This window comes from Ambystoma mexicanum, chromosome 10 (assembly GCF_040938575.1).
Source record: "Ambystoma mexicanum isolate Mex_15411 chromosome 10, UKY_AmexF1_1, whole genome shotgun sequence".
Lineage (NCBI taxonomy): Eukaryota > Metazoa > Chordata > Amphibia > Caudata > Ambystomatidae > Ambystoma > Ambystoma mexicanum.
Window position 1 is genome coordinate 1,578,901,020 of NC_090932.1, and position 22,306 is coordinate 1,578,923,325.

The following is a 22,306-nucleotide window of genomic DNA, read 5'->3' on the forward strand; positions in this document are numbered from 1 at the left end:
GTTAAGCATAAGTTGCACTAATAAAAACCTATGAAATTCAATGAAAAAACTTTGTTAATGGGACGTTATGGTTAAGTTGCACTAATAAAAACCTATGAAATTCAATGAAAAAACGTTGTTAAAGGGACGTTATGGTAAAGTTGCACTAATAAAAACCTATGAAATTAAGTAAAAAAACGTTGTTAAAGGGACGTTATGTTTCGAAGTAAAACCGAAAAACCCCTGAAATTCGCCAGTTATGGTAAGCTAAGCAACCATAACTCGCGCGACCACCGTGCATTGCTAAGACTAACACCCAGGACATCAAAGATGACATCACAAATGTCATTGATGACATCGCTGATGACATCACATGTACATTTATTTTTCATGAAAACTCTCTAGAAGGTATTCTCATTATAATGTTGACCAAAAACTGGCCAGAAATATTGGAATAAATATCAAGTGCTAATTAGTACATACATTAAGCAATGCGTTGATATAAATAGCATTCTATTATGAAGTTATATCCAGTATACTAAGATACTCATGTAGAAATATAGGCATTGTGTGCAGCATATATGATGGAGGTGCAATATTCATAAGCTTGCCATGTTGAATAGTGAAATGATAACTGTTTTGTTATTAGAGTTTTGTGTACTGTGAAACAGGTGATAAGTAGGTAATAAAACCCACTTACAACATAATTGCATTATTATAGCCAAACACAAAGAGACAACAACACATACAAATTTGAGTATATACAAGGACTTTGAAGTAAGGAAAAAAACAGCAGTAGTAGCAGAAAGTGTTCATATTCTAACTGATTACGTTTATGCAGAGAAATGATTGCTCTATTTGAAAGGTGCCACTTACCCTATGCAGATGTATCACATGATTTGACTGGACCTTAAGGGAATTACTGTAAGAACATACTTGAAGGATAAGTCTACAAATAGAGTACCTTTTCAATTTTTAATTCCTGACTGTGGCCAAGGAAACCATGTGGCCAAGATATCGCAATAAAGGAAAAAAGGGGGAGCCAGACGTGTGATGTCATCAATGACATTTGTGATGTCATCTTTGATGTTCTGGGTGTTAGTCTTTGCAATGCACGGTGGTGGCGCGAGTTATGGTTGCTTAGCTTACCATAACTGGCGAATTTCAGGGGGTTTTCGGTTTTACTTGGAACCATAACGTCCCTTTAACAACGTTTTTTACTTAATTTCATAGGTTTTTATTAGTGCAACTTTACCATAACGTCATATATATATATATATATATATATATATATATATATATATATATATATATATATATATATATTACATGGCCACGGTAGCGGCCATGTAGTTATGGTTAAGTTGCTGTTTCCATAGGAAGAGCACTATTTGGGCGGCTCATAACTTCGCTCCCCCTGGACGAATCCTCACCAAACTTTGCAAAAAAAAGTATATGGCCCACTCTGAATGTTTATGCAAAGTTTGGTGAGGTTTGGTCTGGGGGGGCAAAGTTATAGGGGGGGCCCCAAAACTTCTTTTTTTCCCATAGACTGAATGGGGAAAAAAAATTGCTCACGCCTACAACCCAAACCGCTGGACGGATTTACACCAAATTTGCGGCAGGAGCAGCGGCTTGGTCCCGAAAGCGTGCTTTTCCAACTTTGGTGAAAATCCGTCCAGTAGTTATTTTTTAAATGACCAAAAAGTAGGTAAAAAAAATTTGTGATATCTATGTTCGGTCTACGGATTGGCCTCTGAATGGCTGTACTGTCCGCGGACTGGCATCTGATTGGCCGAAAAAATTGCAGACTTTTGCGTAGTCTGCGAACACCGCGACGCGTCCGCTGATTGGATGGTGAGAAAGCGTGAAATGCGTCTGTTTTCTTGAAACGCCCGCCATCTTGGATTCACAGACTTTTTTGGGGTCCGCGAACAGCGCGGTGAATTGAAAAACAAAAAAAAACAGCATTTCACTTTTCAAACTCAACAAACAATCTCTTCTGGGGAGGTGTGGGGGTGAGGATGGGATGGGATATGGCCATAAGAAGCAAAAAACGGGTTGTTTCATCCCCGAAAGTCTGTGAACACTCCAGATGTCCTGGGAGAGTCCTGTGGTGTTCGCAAACACTCCAGATGCCCTGGGACAGCCCTGTGGTGTTTGCAAACACCCCAGATGTCTTGGGGCAGTCTTGTGGTGTTCGCGGACACCTCAGATGTCGTATGACATCTGTACCTATTTCTGCATTACAGGGTTGGGGAAAAGCAGTTTTTGGATGGCTTATAAATTTGCGCCACTCAGTGAAACTGCATGTAATTTTGTAATTTTATTCTAGGGCTAATCCTGAATGGATTTGCAAAGTTTTGTGGGATTCAGTCAAGAGGAGGCAAAATTAGAGGGGGGGTCCCAAAATATTGTAAAGGCATATAAATGTAGTGTAATTTGACGAATCTGCACAACATTTGGCAAAACGATTATGGATCTAGATATAAATGGTTTTCTTACGTTTGGTGGGATTTTCTCAAGAGGGGGTGAAATTAGAGGGGGTCTCAAGATTTTTAGATGGTTTATAACTTTGTTGCTATTTGACGAATGTGGACAAAGGTTTTGAGAAAGATTATAGACCCAACCTTCAATGTTTGTGTAAAGACTGAATGGATTTTGTCAAGTGGGAACTAAGTTAAATGACTATTGTATGTACATATATTTTGACACTTTTTAAAAATAAAACATGGGCGGGTTTCGAGCAAACTCGTGAGGGGCATTGGCAAGGACATTAAAGCATGGTTTTGCAAATGTGGCCATGTTTTATTTTTTGACAAGTGTAATAATGTAGGTACAAAAAATAGTCATATACCTTTGGTGACTGAGGTATACCCTGTGGTCGTGGGCAGTTGCCAGATTATCTGGGTCATGGCATAAGGTCATAATGCGGATGTCTGGCTACTGGTCATGACCGCTAGGGACGGAAAATTGGGTTAAAGTGGCTATGTCTACCTGGGACCGGCTATGTGGTAAAGTTATTTGAAGGTAGGATAGGTCTGAAAGGGAAAAAAGTGCTTGTGGTAATATGTTCATAGGGCTTTGCAGGCTGCCATGGCAAGGGAAGAGGGGCTGTGTACGGAGCCCCGCCTTCTCTTTCCATGTTGGCTGTCTTGGAAAAGGATTTTCCTTCCTCCCGCTATAGGAAGAAAAATCTATGTTTTGGCACCCTTGTTTCCCGCTTTGGGAACCAGGGGTGCTAATGGCATTTATCCCCCATTTCAGGGGCTGCAATGGACGATAATGGTCCGTAGCCCTCCTTATTTATTTATTTATTTATTTATAACGCACCAATGCCCGCAGACATCAGGCTGTGTGGTTACAGTATTTGTTAAAGAAGATGAGGTGGAGTAAATTCTATTTTTTAACTGTGAAAGGTGGTTCCTAAAGGAACATTCATTTTATTGTTTTTGGATGGGAAATGAGGGAAGAGGCACCAAACACTAATATGGAGGGGAGGTGGACAGGGGAAAATGTGGCGTGTGTGTTATTTCTAAGGTAGGGGGCAGTGTTTCTCATGCTCCTTGATTATAGTAGTGGTGGAGTCTCTTGGGGAGGAGGGATGGCATTAGCTGGTTCCATTTTAAGAGAAATAGCAGTTTTGCTAAAACTATGTACTGTGTACTAGATTGTTAATGGATAAGTAGGAATAGGTGTTGGAGCTGTGCAAGGGAAATTTTTAAGTGGAAAGTTCCTAGATCAGTAGAAAATGCAGTTCCGAACTGTCCGCGAAGGACGGACCTTATTGTGAAGTGCAGACGGGTTCTTGGACACGTCATCATGCCACGCGCTAGCGTATGATCATGTGGCACTGTCCGGAAGGTCCGCAATGAAGTCAGAGGTTTGTAGACATCTGCGGATGCAAAACTAGTTGAAATAGTTGAAGAAAGTGTATAGAAGTGTTAAAAATGATTCTAGAAGGTGGGAAATGGCAGAGTTTTAAGGTGACCCTTTGTAAATTGGACACAAATATTGTTATATTTGGTAAGTATGATATTAGTAAGTTGTAGGAAAATAACATGCACTAATAAAAACCTATGAAATTCAATGAAAAAACTTTGTAAAGGGATGTTATGGTTAAGTTGCAGTAATAAAAACCAATGAAATTCACTGAAAAAACTTTGTTAAAGGGACGTTATGGTTAAGTTGTGCTACTAAAAACCTATGAAATTCTGTGAAAAAACTTTGTTCAAGGGACGTTATGGTTCCAAGTAAAAGCGAAAAACCCCTGAAATTTGCCAGTTATGGTAAGCTAAGCAACCATAACTCACGCCACCACCGTGCACTGCTAAGACTAACACCCAGGACATCAAAGATGACATCACAAATGTCATTGATGACATTTTATGTGGCCCTCGAAGCCCAAGAGCACAGACAAAGCCTAAGGGTTACTTTTGTACGTTTTGTATTTATTTTATACGCAGCAAGTGTTGTGGCTGCAGTTTCAGGGTAGGATTGTAGTCCCTACACATCACGATTTCCATTGGCTGAGAAACAGCCAATGGAAATACTGTTACCATGCAAGGCATGTTGTAGTAGTGGAAATAAATAAAATAAATAACTGCCTTGCATGGCAACAGTATTTCCTTTGGCTGTTTCTCAGCCAATGGAAATCATAATCACGTAATGTGTGTGGGTGGAGTGACGTGCACACAGCGCCACCATCACATATCTGCATTGCCGAGCCCAGGGCAGAGCCTGCGTGAGCCAGCAGCTCAGCCCAGCCCAGGTTCACAGTGCTACGTGCAGTGCACACCGAGGCCTAGTTCTCTTTGCCTCCAGCAGTCGAAAGTACTGCCTGCCATATTTTCCGACGTATGTTTGCGGCATGAGGTGCTTTTGAGCTTCCGAGATACTGCTGGCCAGATACACCGAAACACAAGTACCTGGCCAGCAGTATCTCGAAGGCTCAAACGCAGCGTGGGCTGCCTTCATGTTTGAACATTCCGCCTCGGGAGGGAGGGTACAATTTTCATCACTTTTTGAAAAGAACTTCCCCCTTGGGTACTGTTCAAATTGCATCACAAAAGGAATGAATTCCCACATGGTTTTACAGCATGTGGGAATTAATTCCTTGCCAAAATGGCTAGGCAACACAATCACGCCATCCACACCCGGAAATGCAGCACAGCAGGTAAAATGCCTGGGGCTCTATCCAGTTTTTGTTTTTGCAACTGACAAGTGCTAACCTGGACGAGGCAAAACAGCCCTTGGTAGGTGTCCGTGCCCCTGTCGGAGGAAGGCCAGCTGCAGGAGTGAATTTTCAGAGTGCATAACACCATAGCCCACCAGATCCAAGAAACTGTGGGCTTTACAGCAGACACCATGAGGTCAATTCCCTCCCCGGTTCCTACAACATGGCCCTCAGCTCAGCTGGAGTGATCCGAGTACCGGCGCACCGGCCACCCCGGGTCCCAGGAGAGGAGGGCACCCGGCCATGTCTAGTTCTTCATACTTAAAGATTGTGTTTCCATTGCGTTTCTTCCATTATGTTCACCTTTGGGTGATCGCTTTTCCCCATTTTATCTGTTAAATTGGATTATGTTTCATTAACACAGAAGTAATGAATGTGTATTACAGGGCTTAGCTGCAATATGTATTGGACACACTGCACAGGCAGCATCAATCATTAACACAGAAGTAATGATTGTGTATTACAGAGATAAGCTGCCATATGTATTGGGCACACTGCACAGGCAGCATCAATCATTAGCACAGACGTAATTAATGTCTATTACAGAGATAAGCTGTCATATGCATTGGGTACAATGCACATGCTCAGGCAGCATCAATCATGGTTTGTACAGGACAATGCTGGCCAGAATAGACATGTTGCTACAGAGGCATATTTTGGGCACAACCAGCATGACAATGTGTTACATCAGTGACAGGGCTGTCTTACACTGTGGACACATAGATCATTAAAATGTGTTGTGTTGTAAAATGTTCTTGTCTGCTGTTGGTGACATGGAATTTTCATGTTCACCTTTAGAACTGATTATAAACTTATGGCTTTTTGGTCACTTTTGCTGCTGTAAAATGCACCATTTCAACCCCATATTTGAAAAAAGATTGTTGTAGGGGGACCCCCCAAACACTCCCTAGATCCTTATAGCTCCCTCGCTACGCTCGGTCACCCCCACTATTTCAGGAAAATATGAACACATACACACTGAAAGAAATCACAAGCAACTGACCTCGGATCATTTGATGGAAGGCCTCCCTTAGATACTCACTGCCCCTGACACCAAAAGCTATCTTTGGGACTTCATGGCGCATCACTGCCTGTGATTCTATTGTGTCAAAGGTCACACAATATTGCTTTTTAATATACTGCTTTGGGTGAGGTTGTTGACTTTTGGCTCGCCAGCCCACTGGGTGACAAAAAGTTAATGCTTCAGCCCCACATTCAAAAAGGTTGGACAAGCCTGGTGTATAGGAACTGTGTTCTCTGCAGCATTTTTGTAAAATAATGAATATGTGGTATTTTATAAAACTGCTGCCGAGATTGGATTGCGCCCATTACAACTAAAAACAAGCGCAATCCACACAGTGCACTGTCGTGCTCCACGAGGACGCCCAGGCCCACTTGAGAATACTAGTGGAGCCTGGGCGTCCTCTTTTGGCGCAGTGAATCGTGCTGTTTACATCTTCACTGCGCCAAGAATATGGGCCAGAATCACCTAATGAAAGATTTTCACTCATTGGTGACGTGCCCAAAAGAAAACCGGGGTGGGTCACAGACCCTTGGTTTATGTACTCATTAGCCAATATAGAAGGGTCCGACCATTTTTTATCCCATTTGCCTTTTCAGTCAAAGTGCACGTTGATGCCAATTGCGTGCTTGCATCCAATCTTTGAGCAGTAGCTATGAGACAACCCGAAATTATATGTCCTTCATTCCTGGAGACATCCAAAGACGGGCTAAGTCAGGGAGTAACATGTGCAATGTTACACACCGTATGCAGCCAGGCAGCATGCACAGGATTTTCACCTGACACTAATTATCATAGTATTTTGTGTTCCCTAAACCACTTTTCTTCTTACCTCTGGTGAGGGTACGGTGACCTCTATTTGGCGCTATCCCATCCATACATAATGGCATTGCTCAGCAGCCCGGGAAACTGGAAAAATGCTCAGCTATACCCATCCATTCAGGCTTTCAGTACCATAGAGTGCAATGGGACCTGCTCTTACTGCCTAAAAAGATCTACAAGGAGGCAGGGTTGCACCGAGGCCAACATTTGGGCGGAAGAGGCGGTCTTACCCTTCAAATGTTGGGAGAGGTACCAACTTCAGAGATTGTGGGGGAGGAGCAAACTTACTTTTGTGGGGTCCCCTAACTTCTTCATACATTCTAATGAGACTTTTCTAGTACAGCTTCAATGTTGCAAGCAGTTTACTCTCTCCTAAACGTCTGAAACCACACACTTAAGAACTGCTGTGAGCATGAGCTGTGTCCTGCCCCCTACCCTTCTAATCACTCCCCTGACATGCAAGTACTAACCCCATCAATACGAATGGAGGTGCTAACAATAAAACGCTTTACATTAGTAATTGCCGAATCTGTGTGCACCATTTATCGTCTGTGCCATGCCTGCCGAAGGCTCTGTAGGTCAGGCATGTAATGTCAACATAACCCAAAATATTGGGGCTGGGGGCTGAATCTCAACCCACCCACTTGCACTAAGCGCCACCCAGCTACAGCCAAATATTTCATCCCCAAATCGGCAGCAGCGATAGAAATGATTTGAACAAAAAAAGAATTAATTTAAGGTGTCTTTGGTGGTTATAGGTCAAAGCTTCGAATGAAAAGGATCGAATGACAAAAGGGTCCCCCACCCCAAACCTCCGTTTTTCGTGTCGTGTTTTACCTATACGAAATCCCCCCAAAAAATATACATTTTAAAAAAAATCGACCCTTTGGTTTTCGGTCCTTTTGACTCGACCCTTTTGTCATTCGATCTTTTCCAGTCGATCCTTTGACTGGACACCGTCCTTGATGAAATGCCAGAAGATGCACTGACATTTTATACTGCCTGGGCAGGATGTTTAACGACTGTGGAATATATCCTCCAAATTCTAGAACTGACAGGTGGATGCTTTCCTCAGGGCCTTTGTACTGTCAGAGGGTACACACAAGCTCTATGAGCATACAGGCTAGCTAAAAAACAACAATCATGTTTCCCCGTGCCCACATAAAAGCACTTTTTCTCAGACTGCCTTGGAAAGAGAATTCATACCAACACCTTCTGTGTCCATGGGCAGTTGGCGATGCATACAAGTATTACAGACTGCCTACGGACTAGTGCCTTGGAAATATATTGCTGAAAAAAGTGCCACAAAATCTTGCAACAGGGCCCTGGCCAGCTTGTGACCCCACTGGCACTCCTGGGAGACCATTAGGCCAGTCCTTGATTTGAAAAAAGAACCATGGCAGTATTCTCTCTCGGTTCTCTTTCCAGTCACCAACGTGTCATAGGGCTACCTCCCACCCACCTCCCCAGCAGCCCACTAGACCTGTGGGGCCTCACAGTTGGGGCTTATCACGCTCTGTGTTTAAAGTAATGGCCCATTTAAGAACCATTGTTGGTTGAAAAGGGACATTTTATTCTGAAAGCACATACAGAAAAACTAGTTGACTCCCAAATCTGTCTTCTGTGAAGACAATTAAAATATGTTGACAAAAAAGAGCTGTGCACTCGATAGTATTCATATGTCCGCATTTGGTGTGTTAAATACATATTTTTTTCAGAGAATGTCACATTTAATTTGCATCACATAAAGCATGCCAATGAAAACAGGTTACTATTTCACATTATCTTTTGTTATGATTAAATATTAAAAAAGAGCCTACAAGCCATTTTTTATATTTTTTTTTTAATTCCATTCTGGTATTTGTAGTCTTCAAGATGGGGTGAAAATAACGCAACATCTGTACTGTTTGTTTAACATATTTCTATATTTCTGTCTTACTTTAATGTTGATCTGTGTACTTTTCAAGTCCGATTTATAAAACAGAGTATTGTTGAAAGCCAAACGTCATTGTGAGAAGGGGAACTGATCTGGGGGGAAATTTGTTGTGATGATTTACCAGGTCCATGGATGTGGGAAGTGTGATTGCTGGACTGAAGATGTTCTACCTGGCCTTGTGCTGATTTTCAGAGTACATGTTGAGATTACATTTGGGTTGACAGCGTCCACCCACTTTTTTCACAGAGCCGACTCCACCCCCGCTTGGGTGTTTTTGAGACCAACATACAAAAAAATGTTTTTGGCCACCAGGATTTCAACTCACTAACCCACAAAACCACATGAAAGTGTCTCCAAAGCACACATCTTGTATTGGTATTCTGCTTTCCATAGCATATTTCAATATAGAATTTTGGGTTAAAAGGTGCGCACCTTTTATAGTTTTCCAGCAGTGTTCTAGGAAAATCTCCTCTAGCTGTATTTTTATCCGGGTATTGATGATTCATTTTGTGAAAGACAATTTTCATTTGTATTTTGAATTTTCTTCGATTAGGGAAGGCCAGTTGAATTAAAGTTGCATATTTCACTTTAGCATACGTTCAGTCCCTGTGCGTATGTTAATGAACCCCCACACTTGTTTCTGGACTCATTGATGACATTTGAAGACCTGTGGAATTCTCTGACTGTCTCAGTACCATTCCGGTAAATAAGCTTTGCATTCCACTATCCTGCAGCAAAAGCATTTTACCCTGCCTGACCCATGGCCGATCCCTGCCCTCACATCCTTGGAACGTGCAATCACATTAAGTATGCTTGGATTGCTTACCTGTGATCTTCATTACTCTGTGTCCTGCTCTTACTTGTCACAGTACTTTCTTTTGCGGTGCCCATCTCTACAAATGATTCAGCTCACTTGGTCACCTACCCCAAAATAAGTTTCACTTCTGATATTGCTGCAACCATTATATTAGCAGTTAAAATTCAGATATTGAACGACAGTTTATTTAATCCCCACAGATATTAGTGACTTATTTAGTGACATCATTTTCTGCGATGCAAATAAAGGGGCCCCACACATCTTTTTCGCCAAAGGTCCCACAAATCTTAGGGCCCGACCCTGTACAAGGGGCACACGGGTGAGAACACTGGAGCAATTAGTAGGAGAGGATTTGCTACTCTCGATGCTGGGGGATGTCTCACACTTGTTTGGGGTGACTTTGGGACTGAAGTTTGAAGTGGGGGGGTTTCCTCTGGATGATGTTGAGCTCTGAAGTTTGCTATAGAGAGAGGTTTGCTCTTACATACTGTGCTGAATTCCACTGTGTGTCCCCATAGTGTTTCTTTTGTTCGTGTAATCTTACCTTCCATACAGAGGCCGAAACAAGATGTGGTGTTGTTTGCATTTCTCTTGCTGTACATTGACTTCCTTCTGCTCATGTATTTTTTAAAAGAAGAAAAAGTGCTCATCTGCGGTATTGTGTTCAGAAGCTTTACCATTATCTATGCAAGACCCTGACGAAAGATTTGCTCTTCTGCAAGCACCAATCAGAAACTAAACCACGTCCAAAAATTGCTTGGAATACCAGCAAACATTAGAAAGGAGTGTTGGCAGGCAAGGAGAATCAAGTATTGTAATGGATAAAATAACCCTACTGTACACAAAAGGAACAATGAAAGACACATCAGTATTTTATCTTTAAGATATCTGCCTCTGACCATGTTCCTCCAATAGGTGATTTGCACCCCAAAGTGATTTGCAATCACTTTGGAGTGCAAATCACTCTGGGGTGCAAATCACCTATTGGAGGAACATGGTCAGAGGCAGAGATTTCAAAGATAGAATACTGATGTGGCTTCCATTGTTCCTTAGTCCATAAGTATTATAAAGAATAAAGCCCCCATAATGTAAATGAAAGAAACACTTTAAGCCACATCAGTTTTCTGTCTTCAGAATCTCAGCCTCTGGCATTGTTCCTACAGTAGGTGATTTGCACTCCAAAGTGATTTGCAATCTCTTTAGTCAATAAGTGTCATAAAGAATAAAGTACCCCTACTTTAAATTAAAGAAACGCTATAGGCCAAATCAGTTTTCTGTCTTCAGAATCTCAGCCTCTGGCCTTTTTCCTCCAGTAGGTGATTTGCACTCCAACGTGATTTGCAATCTCTTAAATCGACAAATATCATAAGGAATAAAGAAACTCTACTGGACATTTATTTTGTTTTATTTATTCAGCATTTGTTAGGCGCCTATTCAAGGGAATGTTGTTTCCAGGCGCCACAAGGCAAGTTGGGAGGGACCAAGGGGGAATAAATAATAATGGCAAAAGCAGCAAATATACAATCTTGGTCCTACTGGGCCTTATAACATTCGGACGTGCAAGTGCAGTGAAGAGAAGTGCATGCGATAGGGAAGGGAGGTGGGTGGGGGAGGGAGCAATGTAATGGCAAGTGCTGGTGAGAGCCTGGGAGAGAAGTGCCGAAGGGTGGCAGGGGAGGAGGTTGCTGGCTAAGCGCTAGGGCAGAGGAGTCCTGAGGGTGGGATGCATAGCCACCAGATAGGGGGCCCACAAGGGTAGTGCTGTGGGTTGGGGTGCAGGTGTCGACTGGGCAGGGGCCTGGTAACCTGTGAGATTCATGAGGATCCAGGCCGCCAGTCTCAGCATCAGTGGTGTGATTAGCAGGGAAGGGAAAGAGGTGAAAAGCAGAGTTTTGAGAAGTTTCCAGAAATTAAGGAGGTCCGGTTCAAGTCTGAGAGGGGCAGCAAGGCCATAGCTCTCAACCATTTGTGTTGCAAAGGCGGGTGAAATCACCTAATTTCGTTTTTGGTGGGAGGGACGCCCATTGGAATGAATGGGCGTGCAGGAGGCTTGGCGGGTGAGTCAGCCCTTTACAAGGCGGGTGACACCTGCCAAAAGCGTGTGAGTTGAGAGCTATGCAAGGCTGTTCCAGAGAGAGGCACCAGCCGAAAAGAGAGACCTGCCCCCCCACTCACTATTTTGAGGAGCGTTTGACTAGCAGAGAGTTGGAGTGAGAGGAGCGGAGGGATCTAGCAGGGGGATATTTAGGGAGAGAAAGTTGGAGATAGCATGGTGCCAGGCTCATGAAAAGAACACTTTAAGCCACATGACTTTATACCTTCAGAATCTCAGCATATGGCCTTGTTCCTCCCATAGGTAATTTGCAACCCAAAGTGATTTGCCATCTCTTTAGTCCACAAGAATTATAAGGAATAACAAACACCTACTGTACATGAAAGGAACATTGTAAGCTGCATTATTTGTCTACCTTCAGAATCTCAGCATATGGCCTTGTTCCTCCAATAGGTGATTTGCAAGCCAAAGTGATTTGCAATCTCTTTGGTTCACATTGTTGATCTATGGGCCTCATTACAAGTATGGAGGTAGCTATGCCGCTTTTAGCAGTATGGCTACCCCTATACTGGGTACCGGGTCCGGGTTCCTTGAATGGGGAAAACCCGGCCCATTCCGACCTTGGAGGACCCGGTAATTCCTTTTCCTTGGACCTGGACCCGGTACATCCCCATTCCCATTGAGCCCCCATAGGGCTCAATGGGAATGGGGAGGATGCTAACAACGGGCCCGTTAATGACCGTCCCGTTGTTAGCATCCTGGTCTGCTAGCGGGTCCCGCTAAGGACGCCTGGTTTTACCAGGCGTCCTTAGCGGGTCCTGCAAGCAGACCTCATAATGAGGCGGTAGGGGGTTAACGGCGCCGGCAGTTCTACCAGCGCCATTAACCCCCTACCGCCAGGGTCGTAATGAGGCCCTATGTCTTAGTGCTGACCCTCAATCCCAGTCTCCGTTCACACCAATGAATTTGTGTCTTTTCCCCCTCACCACAACTAACATGAGTAAGTTGGTCGGTAAACTAGTATGTGAGTGAGTGAGCCAAAAATTGAGAACATAAATTAATCAAAAAGTGAGTCATGAGTGAGTCACTCAGAAAGCATTTGAGTGTCACTTGGTAAGTGAGTTTATGAGTGAGGGCATCCATGAGTCAACAAGTGAGTTAGAGAGCCAATGAGTAGGTGAGTGAATCAGTCAGGTAAGTGGCCAGTACGCTAGTGAGCAAAGATTTTTCACTAGATCACAGAGTCTTCTCACCAATATTTTTTGATGGTTCAAGCCCCGTTAGTGGGAGTTGAAATGGAAATTTGTCAATAAAAGGGGGCAAATAGAAAGTGTTAAAGGATACCTGCCATATCGAATGCAGAGCTCTCCTGCCACCAGGACACCCAGGAAACCGCCCACACTGTAGCTGGACACGACGAGGGACCACAGGAACGTGACCGTCTCCGAACTGAAAGGGGAGCCATGTCTGTCCACCCAGGTCTGATTCATGAAGCGCTTGATGTGCTGAAAGGAGGAAGAAAGGCCTTAGCAGGAGGAGTCTGCAGGGCACCCCTTCACTCAACCATGCAGTTATTTCACACGTTTAACACAGACCTAGGCCCACCTCCCAATCAGTGTCTTCCACCTGCCTTAGATAGGAGGGTCGCCATTTAGGATAATTTCATGGGTTGGACAGAAATTATAACATTGTGAAATTCTTGTGCACTCAACATCAGAAATCCCTGATCATTCCCGAGCTGCAGTGCTTCTTCAGAGCTAGAACATTGCACGTTAGCCCCTTCCGGCCTCGGAAAATGTGAGCAGGAGCCTTCCGGCCTCGGAAAATGTGAGCACGCCCCTTCAGAACTTGAAAAATGTGAGAACACTACTTCTTCAGAGTTGAACAAATGTGAGCACGTCCCTACAGAACTCAAAAAATGTCTGCACACTGCTTCTTCAGAACTCGAAAAATGTGAGCACACCCCTTCAGAACTTCAAAAATGTGAGTGTAAGACAAATGTGAGGGCACCTCTTATATAGAACTAAAATAAAAATGTGAGAATTGCCCTTCTTCAGAAATAAAAAATGTGAGTACAGCTCTTCTTCAGAGCCAAAGAAATGTGAGCATAGCCCTTTTTCATAGCTAAAAAAAATATGAGCATAGCCCTTCTTCAGAAACCAAAAAATTGGAGCATAGCCCTTCTTCAGAAATAAAAAAAATACGAGCATAACCCTTCTTCAGAAATCAAAGTTCATATAGTGTGAGAATGCCCCTTCTTCAAAACTCGAAACATTTAAGCACACTTCTGATCCCTGGAATTGGAAGCACACCCCTTCTTCCGAACTCGAAAAATGTGAGCACACCCTTTTTCAGGACTTGAAAAAGTCAGAGGGCACCCCTTCTTCAGAGTTAAACACGTTTCAACGCACCCCCCACTTCAGGAGCCCATGCAATGTGTGCACACACTCCTCCAAGCCTAAAAAATGTGAGCACACAACTTTATCAGAACTCAAACAATTATGTGCTTTAAGATTGGAGTCATCATTATGAGTTCGATATTTAAATTTGTGTTTATTTGCATTTGAATTATTTATGTATTAGAATTGCGTATTAGAATTATGTTACCTTTTTGAATGTTGAACGTCTTTTTGCATTGTATGATATAATTTCACATTAATTAATTGAAAAGTTGATTAATTTCAGCTGAATCAATACAAATAAATTATGTTAAAACATGAACACAGCACTTCTTGAAGAACACAAAGGAATGTGAGCAGACCCCATCTTCATACAGTGCCACACAACTTTCACATGCACCCTTTCATCGAGCCACAGCCCTCTTCCACCTCGTCAAGACATGTGTGTGTCTCTGTGTAGTAAAAGTCTCCTGAAAGAAGCAAATCATGTAAGCCACATCCTTGGGCAATTCCCCATGTGAACACCATCTTTCTCCAAACATTTATTTAGCTGGAGCAGAACCCTGAGGGCTGGGATGATTTCACTGAATCGTAACAATTGACCTTGCTTCAGGTGACCCTGCGGATTGCTGGGCTTCAGCATGCCATGTGGTCAGAGAAGGGGAAAGAACCATGTGCAATTCAATTTGCTCCCACCTGAAAAATGGTGCTCCAACCCGAATTGCTAGGTCACATCTGTTCTGCAGAAGCCCATGAGTAACCATAGACATGGTTCATCCTCATTCAGCATCATCGCTGAAGAGTGGCTTCGGTCTTTAGGTACCCATAGCTGGGCATACCCGTGCCACTTGGAGCAAATAGTGCGAAAGAGTCAAGTGATGGCTGAAAGGTTTTGAAGGAATCTTAACGTAAAGACTGGAATTGCTCTGCTATCTTCCAGGGAACGATGTGAAACCAGCAGGCTTTTTTTCGCAGAGATTTTTGCCAAATATTTTCGGCTGAAAAAACGAATTGTAAAACTTGGGGGGTTAAGTAGGATATAAGGGGCAGGCGCAGGGGGGAATAGGCACTAAATAATAGGGACGGGTGGCTTGAGGAAGGACCCCCAAATAAAACATGTTGATGATATTCGGCTAAAAACCATGCAAAAAGAAAACAAGCGATCTAAGAACACAGAGCTTCCTCCAAACCACGGGTTTTCAGTCTGCCATGCCATTACAGAGGTGAAACCATGTGCAAGCCATGCTCACTTCCACCACAAAAGGGGCAACCCTCAAAACCACTTTTTGTCCCACCCCAAAAGCCCTTTTGCATGAGACCACATGATGCCAAACGAGTCCAATCCTGCCTAAACTTCTAGGTCAAACTCCCTTCTGCAAAAGACTGCATACTATTATTATTATTATTATTATTATTATTATTATTATTATTATTATTATTATTATTGTTGTTGTTGTTGTTATTATTATTATAATTATGATGGTATTTATTGAGCGCAGACCTGGCTTCGAATAGCAATGGAGTGCTTTACAGAGGTATACACCAGATACATAACAGAGCATTTTACAGAGGTGTACAACATTACAGATAAATAACAGAGCACTTTACAGAGGTGTACAACATTACAGATGCATAACAAGGCACTTTTTTCGGTGGTAACACAACAGATATTTATACAGTGGGGGCGAGTACAGCTGTGCCGGTGTGGCAGGGAAGGAGAGGGGAAGATTGCATCTAGCGAGTCAAGTGGTGCGAGGGGTGACGTGATGGACTAGGTGTTGAGGAGGAGAGACTTCTTGAAGAGGTGGGTCTTCAGTTCTATTCTGAATTCTGTTTCCGGAAGCACCTCAAGACCTTCCTCTTTGCTTCTGCTTTCTCTCCTCCTCTCCCCTGTTGATCTGTTCTGTATTGGCATCGTGCACCCGGTCTGCCTCTGTCCTTAGGGCCCAGGTACCTGCTCAGCTTGCCACCCGCTTGCACTGCCTCCGGGCAATCCCTTGCACTGCGGTCTGTACCTATAACCCTACAGCCTCCCCCTGTTTTTTCCTTTTTCTGAACTTTGTCTGTTGCCTTATTCCTAGCACTTGCCACTTGTTGGCTGCACTACCACTGTTTGTTGCCTTTGTTATTTATTTAATTATTCATTCATGTTTTATTTTATTTTATTTTTTGCTCAGCACTATCCACCTCCCTTTCACTTACCCCTCTCCCATGCACTTGCCCGTTCTCAATGTCACTGGGCCTAGTAACAGTGTTGTTTTCATTCTCCCTTGTTCCCCTCCCTTGCCTCGTTGCACTCTGAAACACTTGTGTACAAGCACGATGCAAATCAAATATCAATATCAATATCAATTGTAGGAGCGTGGGGGAGTGTCTGATGACGACAGGGAGGAGGTTTCATAGTCTTGGGGTCTAGGCAGAGAAGACTTGTTTTCTGGCCCTTTCCTTTTTGCAGTGGCAGATTACAAGTCTGCACGTGTCCTGGCTTCTAGTTGTGCGCTGTCTGCCGGAGATGCAGAGTTTCTCTGCAAGGTAGCTGGGTGACTTGAGGGCGACTGCCTTATAGATGATACAGCAAGACTTGAAGGTGATTTGTGCATGCAGTGGGATCCAGTGAAGGTCGATGAGGGTCGGGGTGATGTGGTCATATCTGGGTAGACGCTTAATGAGGACACTTCTCAGGGGCACAAGGGAGGATGACGGGAAGGCCCCATCCAGGTGCGATAGGCCCAGTGCTTGAACGATGGATCTAAATCTGTCCAGAGGGAGGAATGGCTTGACTTTTTGCAGGAGGGAGAGCTATTACAAATCTGTCTGAGTTTTCTTAGCTATGTGTGTCTTGAAGGAGAGGTGTTTGTTGATGTGAAACCTGAGGGACTTGGCACAGGAGGTGAGCTCGGGTGTGAAGCACTCAGAGATCATGGTTGATCGCCAGGTCAGTATGTCTGGGTGTTCCATGTTGGTGATGAGGAGTAGAATTCGGTCTTGGAGGGGTTGAGCTTCAAGTATGCACTGGACATCCAAGACTGGATCAGCGAGAGGCAGGTTTTGAGCCTATGGATGTCCTTGATGGAGTCGATCTTGAGGTATAGCTGTGTGTCGTCAGTGTATTGGTGGATGTGGATGTTGTATGTGTCTAGGAGGGCTCTCAGGGGCTCCATGCATAGTTTGAATATTACTGGGGAGAGGATGGAACCCTGTGGGACTCCACAGGTGATGGGTAGCATTGGTGATCTAGAGGAGTCCATCTGAACAAACTGTTTGTGGTTGGTGAAGCAGGACTTTAACCAGTCTAGGACAAGATTGCTGATCCCCATGTGCCGATGTAGGGTGTCTGTAAATACTTGGTGGTCTACTGTGTTGAAAAGCGTCCGAGAGGACAAGCAGAACCTTTGAGGCAGGAGTGGCCCTCGTCAAGGTTGTTGAGGGCGTCGACCATCTGCATGGTTGCTGTCACCGTGCTTCATCTGGGTATGAATCCGGATTGGTAGGTTTGGAGGAGATTTTTGGTGTCAATGTGCTGGTGCAATTGTGCGGCTACCACTTTCTCAATTATCTTGCCTAGGAAGAGAAGATGGGTGATGGGGTGATAGTTACCTAGGTTGTTGGGTTCCAGAGTGGGTTTCTTTAGTAGAAGGAGGATTTGTCCTGTTTTTAGGGTCGATGGGAAGGTGCCTTGAGTTAGGGACCTGTCAATGATCCCCAGGTAGGGAAGCAGAGCTTCTGTGGGGAGGGTCTTGAAGATGGATTCTGGGAGGATGTCATCTGTATAGGATGTGCCTTTGAGGGTGGCCAGTGTTTCTACCAGGTCCTCTGTCGCGAGTGTCTTGAATGTTGTACAGGGTGTGGAGATATTGCAAGGAGGGATATGAGATGAGTTTGTGGATGCAGAGCTGGTGTCTATGTGCTGTCAAATCTTGCTGATTTTGTCAATGAAGAAGGTGTTGATGTTTGTGGATTTTTCAATGGAGTGTGGTATGGCAGGGTTGGGTAGCGGGTTGACCCACTGCTTGACCACTTTGAAGAGGGCTCTGCTTTAGTTGTCGGCTTCTGCTATGGTTTTCTGATAGGAGGAGGCCCTGGCTGTGTTGATTCGTCTTTGGTGGGTTGCTCGGAGTTCCTTGAGGAGGGCCAGATTGGATGCAGTTCTGGGGCGGCGCCAGGTTTTCTCTTGTTTCCTTATGACTCTTTTGCTGAGGAGGAGTTCTTGCATGTACCAGGGTGCTGATGGTTTCGGTTTGCAGGTGCGTTGTTTCAGAGGCACGTATTGGTCGATGGAGGCTGAGAAGGTTGAGTTGAGTGCTTCCAGTAGAGAGTCGCAGGTTCATTTGTGGATATTCGGTCCATCTAAGGTGTAGGTTGGACAGGTCTTCTGTGAGGGCTTCCACTGGGAAGTTCTTGAAGGACCTGAAGGTTTGTCTTCTGGGTTTCTGCTAGGAGTGCGTGACTGGGGTGGTGTTCAGGATTTTGAAAGGTGCGGCTAGGTGGTCAGACCAGTCAAGCGGGAGAGGGGAGCTGTAGTGGGGGGAAGACGGTGCAGTGATTATTAGGTTGAGGATGTTACCTTTCTTTTGTGTTGAGTCTTTCGTGTGCTGTGTGAGCCTGGGGTGTCAAGATGGCTGAGCAGAGCTTTCTTCATCGGTTTGGTGGCCTTGTTGCTTGGGAGGTTGAAATCGCCTAGGATGATGCTGTTGGCGTGCGTGAGGGACATGGTGGTGACCAGGTCATTGAAGTCTTTCACAAAGTCGGTGTTGGATATGGGGGTCTGTAGATGAGATGGAAGGTGACTGTGTCCGTCGGGGAGAGTGGGAAGGGGGAGGAGAGGACTTTGAAAGGAGTCAATGGTGTCAATGTCAAGTCTGGTGCAGGGCCACAAGGTCTTGTGTATGACTGCAAGGCCTCCGCCTAACAGTTCCGCCGGTCTCTGTATTGGATGCTGTAGCCATCGGGGACAAGGACATCTAAGATGTGGGTGGAAGTGGGTGTCAGCCAGGTCTCGGTGATTGTTGTTTATTGTTTATTGTTTATTTATTTATAGAGCGCTCCGGGCCCTCCGGCATCTGGGTGCTTACAAGGTGTTTGGTTGCAGGAAAGAACATATACATAAAAAGGATGCAATACATAATGGGTGATTTATTTACAGAATATATGCAGTAATTGCAAAAGAATTTACATTTATATACATTGAATATCTTATACATTATCATGTGACCGTGTGCTATAATATTTAGAATTTAAGTGTGGGGGATCATCACTGATCGCATTAGAGCAGCCACCATTTTACATTCGTTTTGAAGGACTGGAATGTGGGAAGTGCTCTTAAAGGGTCTGGTATCGAGTTCCAGAGCTGGGCCGCCCTCACTGGAAAACTAGAGCCTCTGTTTTTTTTTAGTTTGAAGTTGGGGATTCTGAGGCTGTTAGATTGGGCCTTTCCGATAGGTCGTTCTGATGTGTGTTTGCTGAATCTGTTCATCAAGTATATAGGTGCTTTGTTGAAGAGACATTTGTAGGTAAGTTTTAGGGACTTGAACTTGAATCTGTAATTAATGGCCAACCAGTTGATAGAATGTCTCTCCTGGGAAATGTGCTGTGATTTAGAGATACCTAGATCTTAGTGCATTATTTTGGAGAGTCTGAAGTAAATTGGTATTGTGTTTGATGGTAATGTGCTGTGATTTAGAGATGCCTAGATCTTAGTGCATTATTTTGGAGAGTCTGAAGTAAATTGGTATTGTGTTTGCTGGTAATGTGCTGTGATTTAGAGATGCCTAGATCTTAGTGCATTATTTTGGAGAGTCTGAAGTAAATTGGTATTGTGTTTGCTGGTAATGTGCTGTGATTTAGAGATGCCTAGATCTTAGTGCATTATTTTGGAGAGTCTGAAGTAAATTGGTATTGTGTTTGCTGGTAATGTGCTGTGATTTAGAGATGCCTAGATCTTAGTGCATTATTTTGGAGAGTCTGAAGTAAATTGGTATTGTGTTTGCTGGTACCAAGAAATAGTGCATTGCAGTAGCCCAACTTGCAAAGTATTAAAGCACGTGCAACTTCCAGTAGTTAAGAATGGTTTGCATGCGTATATCAATTTGCATGTGTAACTCTTTGCAGAGGCAGAGGCATTTATTTGTTTATTCAGGTTGAGTGCAGAGTCTAAGCAAAAGCTTAAGGTTTTTACATCTTTAGCGACTTTGATTTTGATTCCATCAATAGTAATGATGTTGTATTGAGGGGAAAGTTTGTTCAGTTTGCTGGTGGAGCCAACGTTTAAGAGCTCAGTCTTTTCGTCATTGAGACACATTCCATGGGTTGCCATCCACATTTGTATGATTAAGTAGATTTTATTAATCAGTTCTACATCCTTGTCGTAATCCCCTTGGATAGGAATGGGGATCTGGGTGTCGTCAGCATAGTTAGTGTACGAGAAACCCAGATTATCAAGTATTATCAAGTATGTTGAATAGGGGCTTTGAAAATATGTTATGCAAAGTAGGGGAAAGACAGGAGCCCTGTGGGACACCGCATGTTATAGGTACAGGGTCTGCTGCTGAAGAAGGTGAGAACACTCCTATGGATCTATTATCTAAGAAGGAGTTTATCCAAGTGGTGGCATCCTTGGAGAAATGGGCCGCTGATTTTAGGTGGCTGCACAGTAGTTTGTGGTCAACCAAGCCGAATGCGGTAGATAAGTCCATGAGGAGAAGGATGGAAACATCTCCTTTGTCCTTACGATCATCAAGTTGGTTCTTCAAGTCAAGAAGGGCAGTCTCTGTCCCATGTCTAGGTCTGAAGCCAGATTGACGGGTACCTAGTAAGTTGTTGATCTCCAGATAGGATTGTATCTGGAGATATGCAGCTTTATCCAGGATTTTAAGGCGAAATGGTACTGTGCTGATTGGCCTGTAGTTTGTGGGGAGGCTAGGATCAAGATTATGCTTTTTTTATAATGGTAGTACACCGGCGTCCTTAAGATTAGTAGGTACGAAACAGGATTTGAAGGAACCGTTGATGAAAGTGGTGATGAAAGGAGCTAGGTCCTTTGCGGTTTCTTTAATGATAGGTGCTGGGCAGGTGTCCCTTAGGCATCGTGAAGGCTTAAGGGATGTGATGATGTTTTCGGTTTGTGATGAAGATGGCGTGAAGGTAGTGTGTGTTGATGAGGACGACGATAACTGGGTGATAGCAGAGCGGACATTGTCCAGCATCAAATTCCGTTTTGTGAACAGTGAGGAGATGTTGATGGGCTTGAGGCTGATGTGGGTGCGGTTGCTGCATTGCGTAAGCCATGCCTTAGAGGAGGGGTGATGTTGTTGGCATTGGCATTGCCTGGTGATGATGGGGATGGCCAGTGGTGACAGAGGGAGAAAACACCTGTCGGGACGTGCTTACCTGTTGTCTGAGCAGGTCCTGCCGGTCTGAACAAGTCCAAAAATGAATTGCCCTTTTCTTTGTCTGCCCTTCACTTTGGATGCCTGAGCGAGAGAAGCCCTTGATCTGAGAGTTAGGAGCAAAAAGGAAGAGGAAGGTGGATGGAGCTTATGCCAGGTGACCTAGATCCACTTGCACCTGCTCACCAACTGCAAAGGAAAGGGCATCGAGGGCTGCTTAAGTAGGAAAAAAACACAGGAACACAGGAAGGCGCCAACAGTTTAAGGTGATTGATAGGTGGGCGTGGCTTAGGCCAGGTGACTTAGATCCACTTGGACCTGCTCACCAACTGCAAATGAAAGAGGCTGCATACAACCCCTGTGAAGTTTCACCCATGTTGGAGATCATTTGGGGTGGGACAACCAATGGGTTTGAGGGTTGCTCTGCTTTTTGTTCTAGGTTAGTTGACTGGAACAACAACAAATAAAGGGACTTTCTCATATAACTCTGCCTTACCTTCATTGTTCTTACACAGGTGATTTCTCTACCTGACCCTCGTCTCTCTGGAGCCGGCCCCTCTTCAAACACATGCCAGCGTCCAGCTCTGACTACCAGCTAACTTTGTATTATATCAGGTGAGCACTTCTGCATGATCCCCCATTCTGACGCAGCGTTATC

General features: G+C 44.1%; 1 protein-coding gene across 7 annotated transcripts in view; it reads right to left on the minus strand.

Moving 5' to 3' along the window:
- LOC138492618 (solute carrier family 2, facilitated glucose transporter member 11-like) overlaps window positions 1–22,306 on the minus strand; it is a 326,496-nt gene that overhangs the window by 178,474 nt on the left and 125,716 nt on the right. For all 7 annotated transcript variants that reach the window (XM_069619913.1, XM_069619914.1, XM_069619915.1 and 4 more), the window contains exon 3: window positions 13,209–13,369. In XM_069619913.1, coding sequence (XP_069476014.1) covers window positions 13,209–13,369 — 161 coding nt within the window. The remainder of the gene's footprint in view (window positions 1–13,208; window positions 13,370–22,306) is intronic.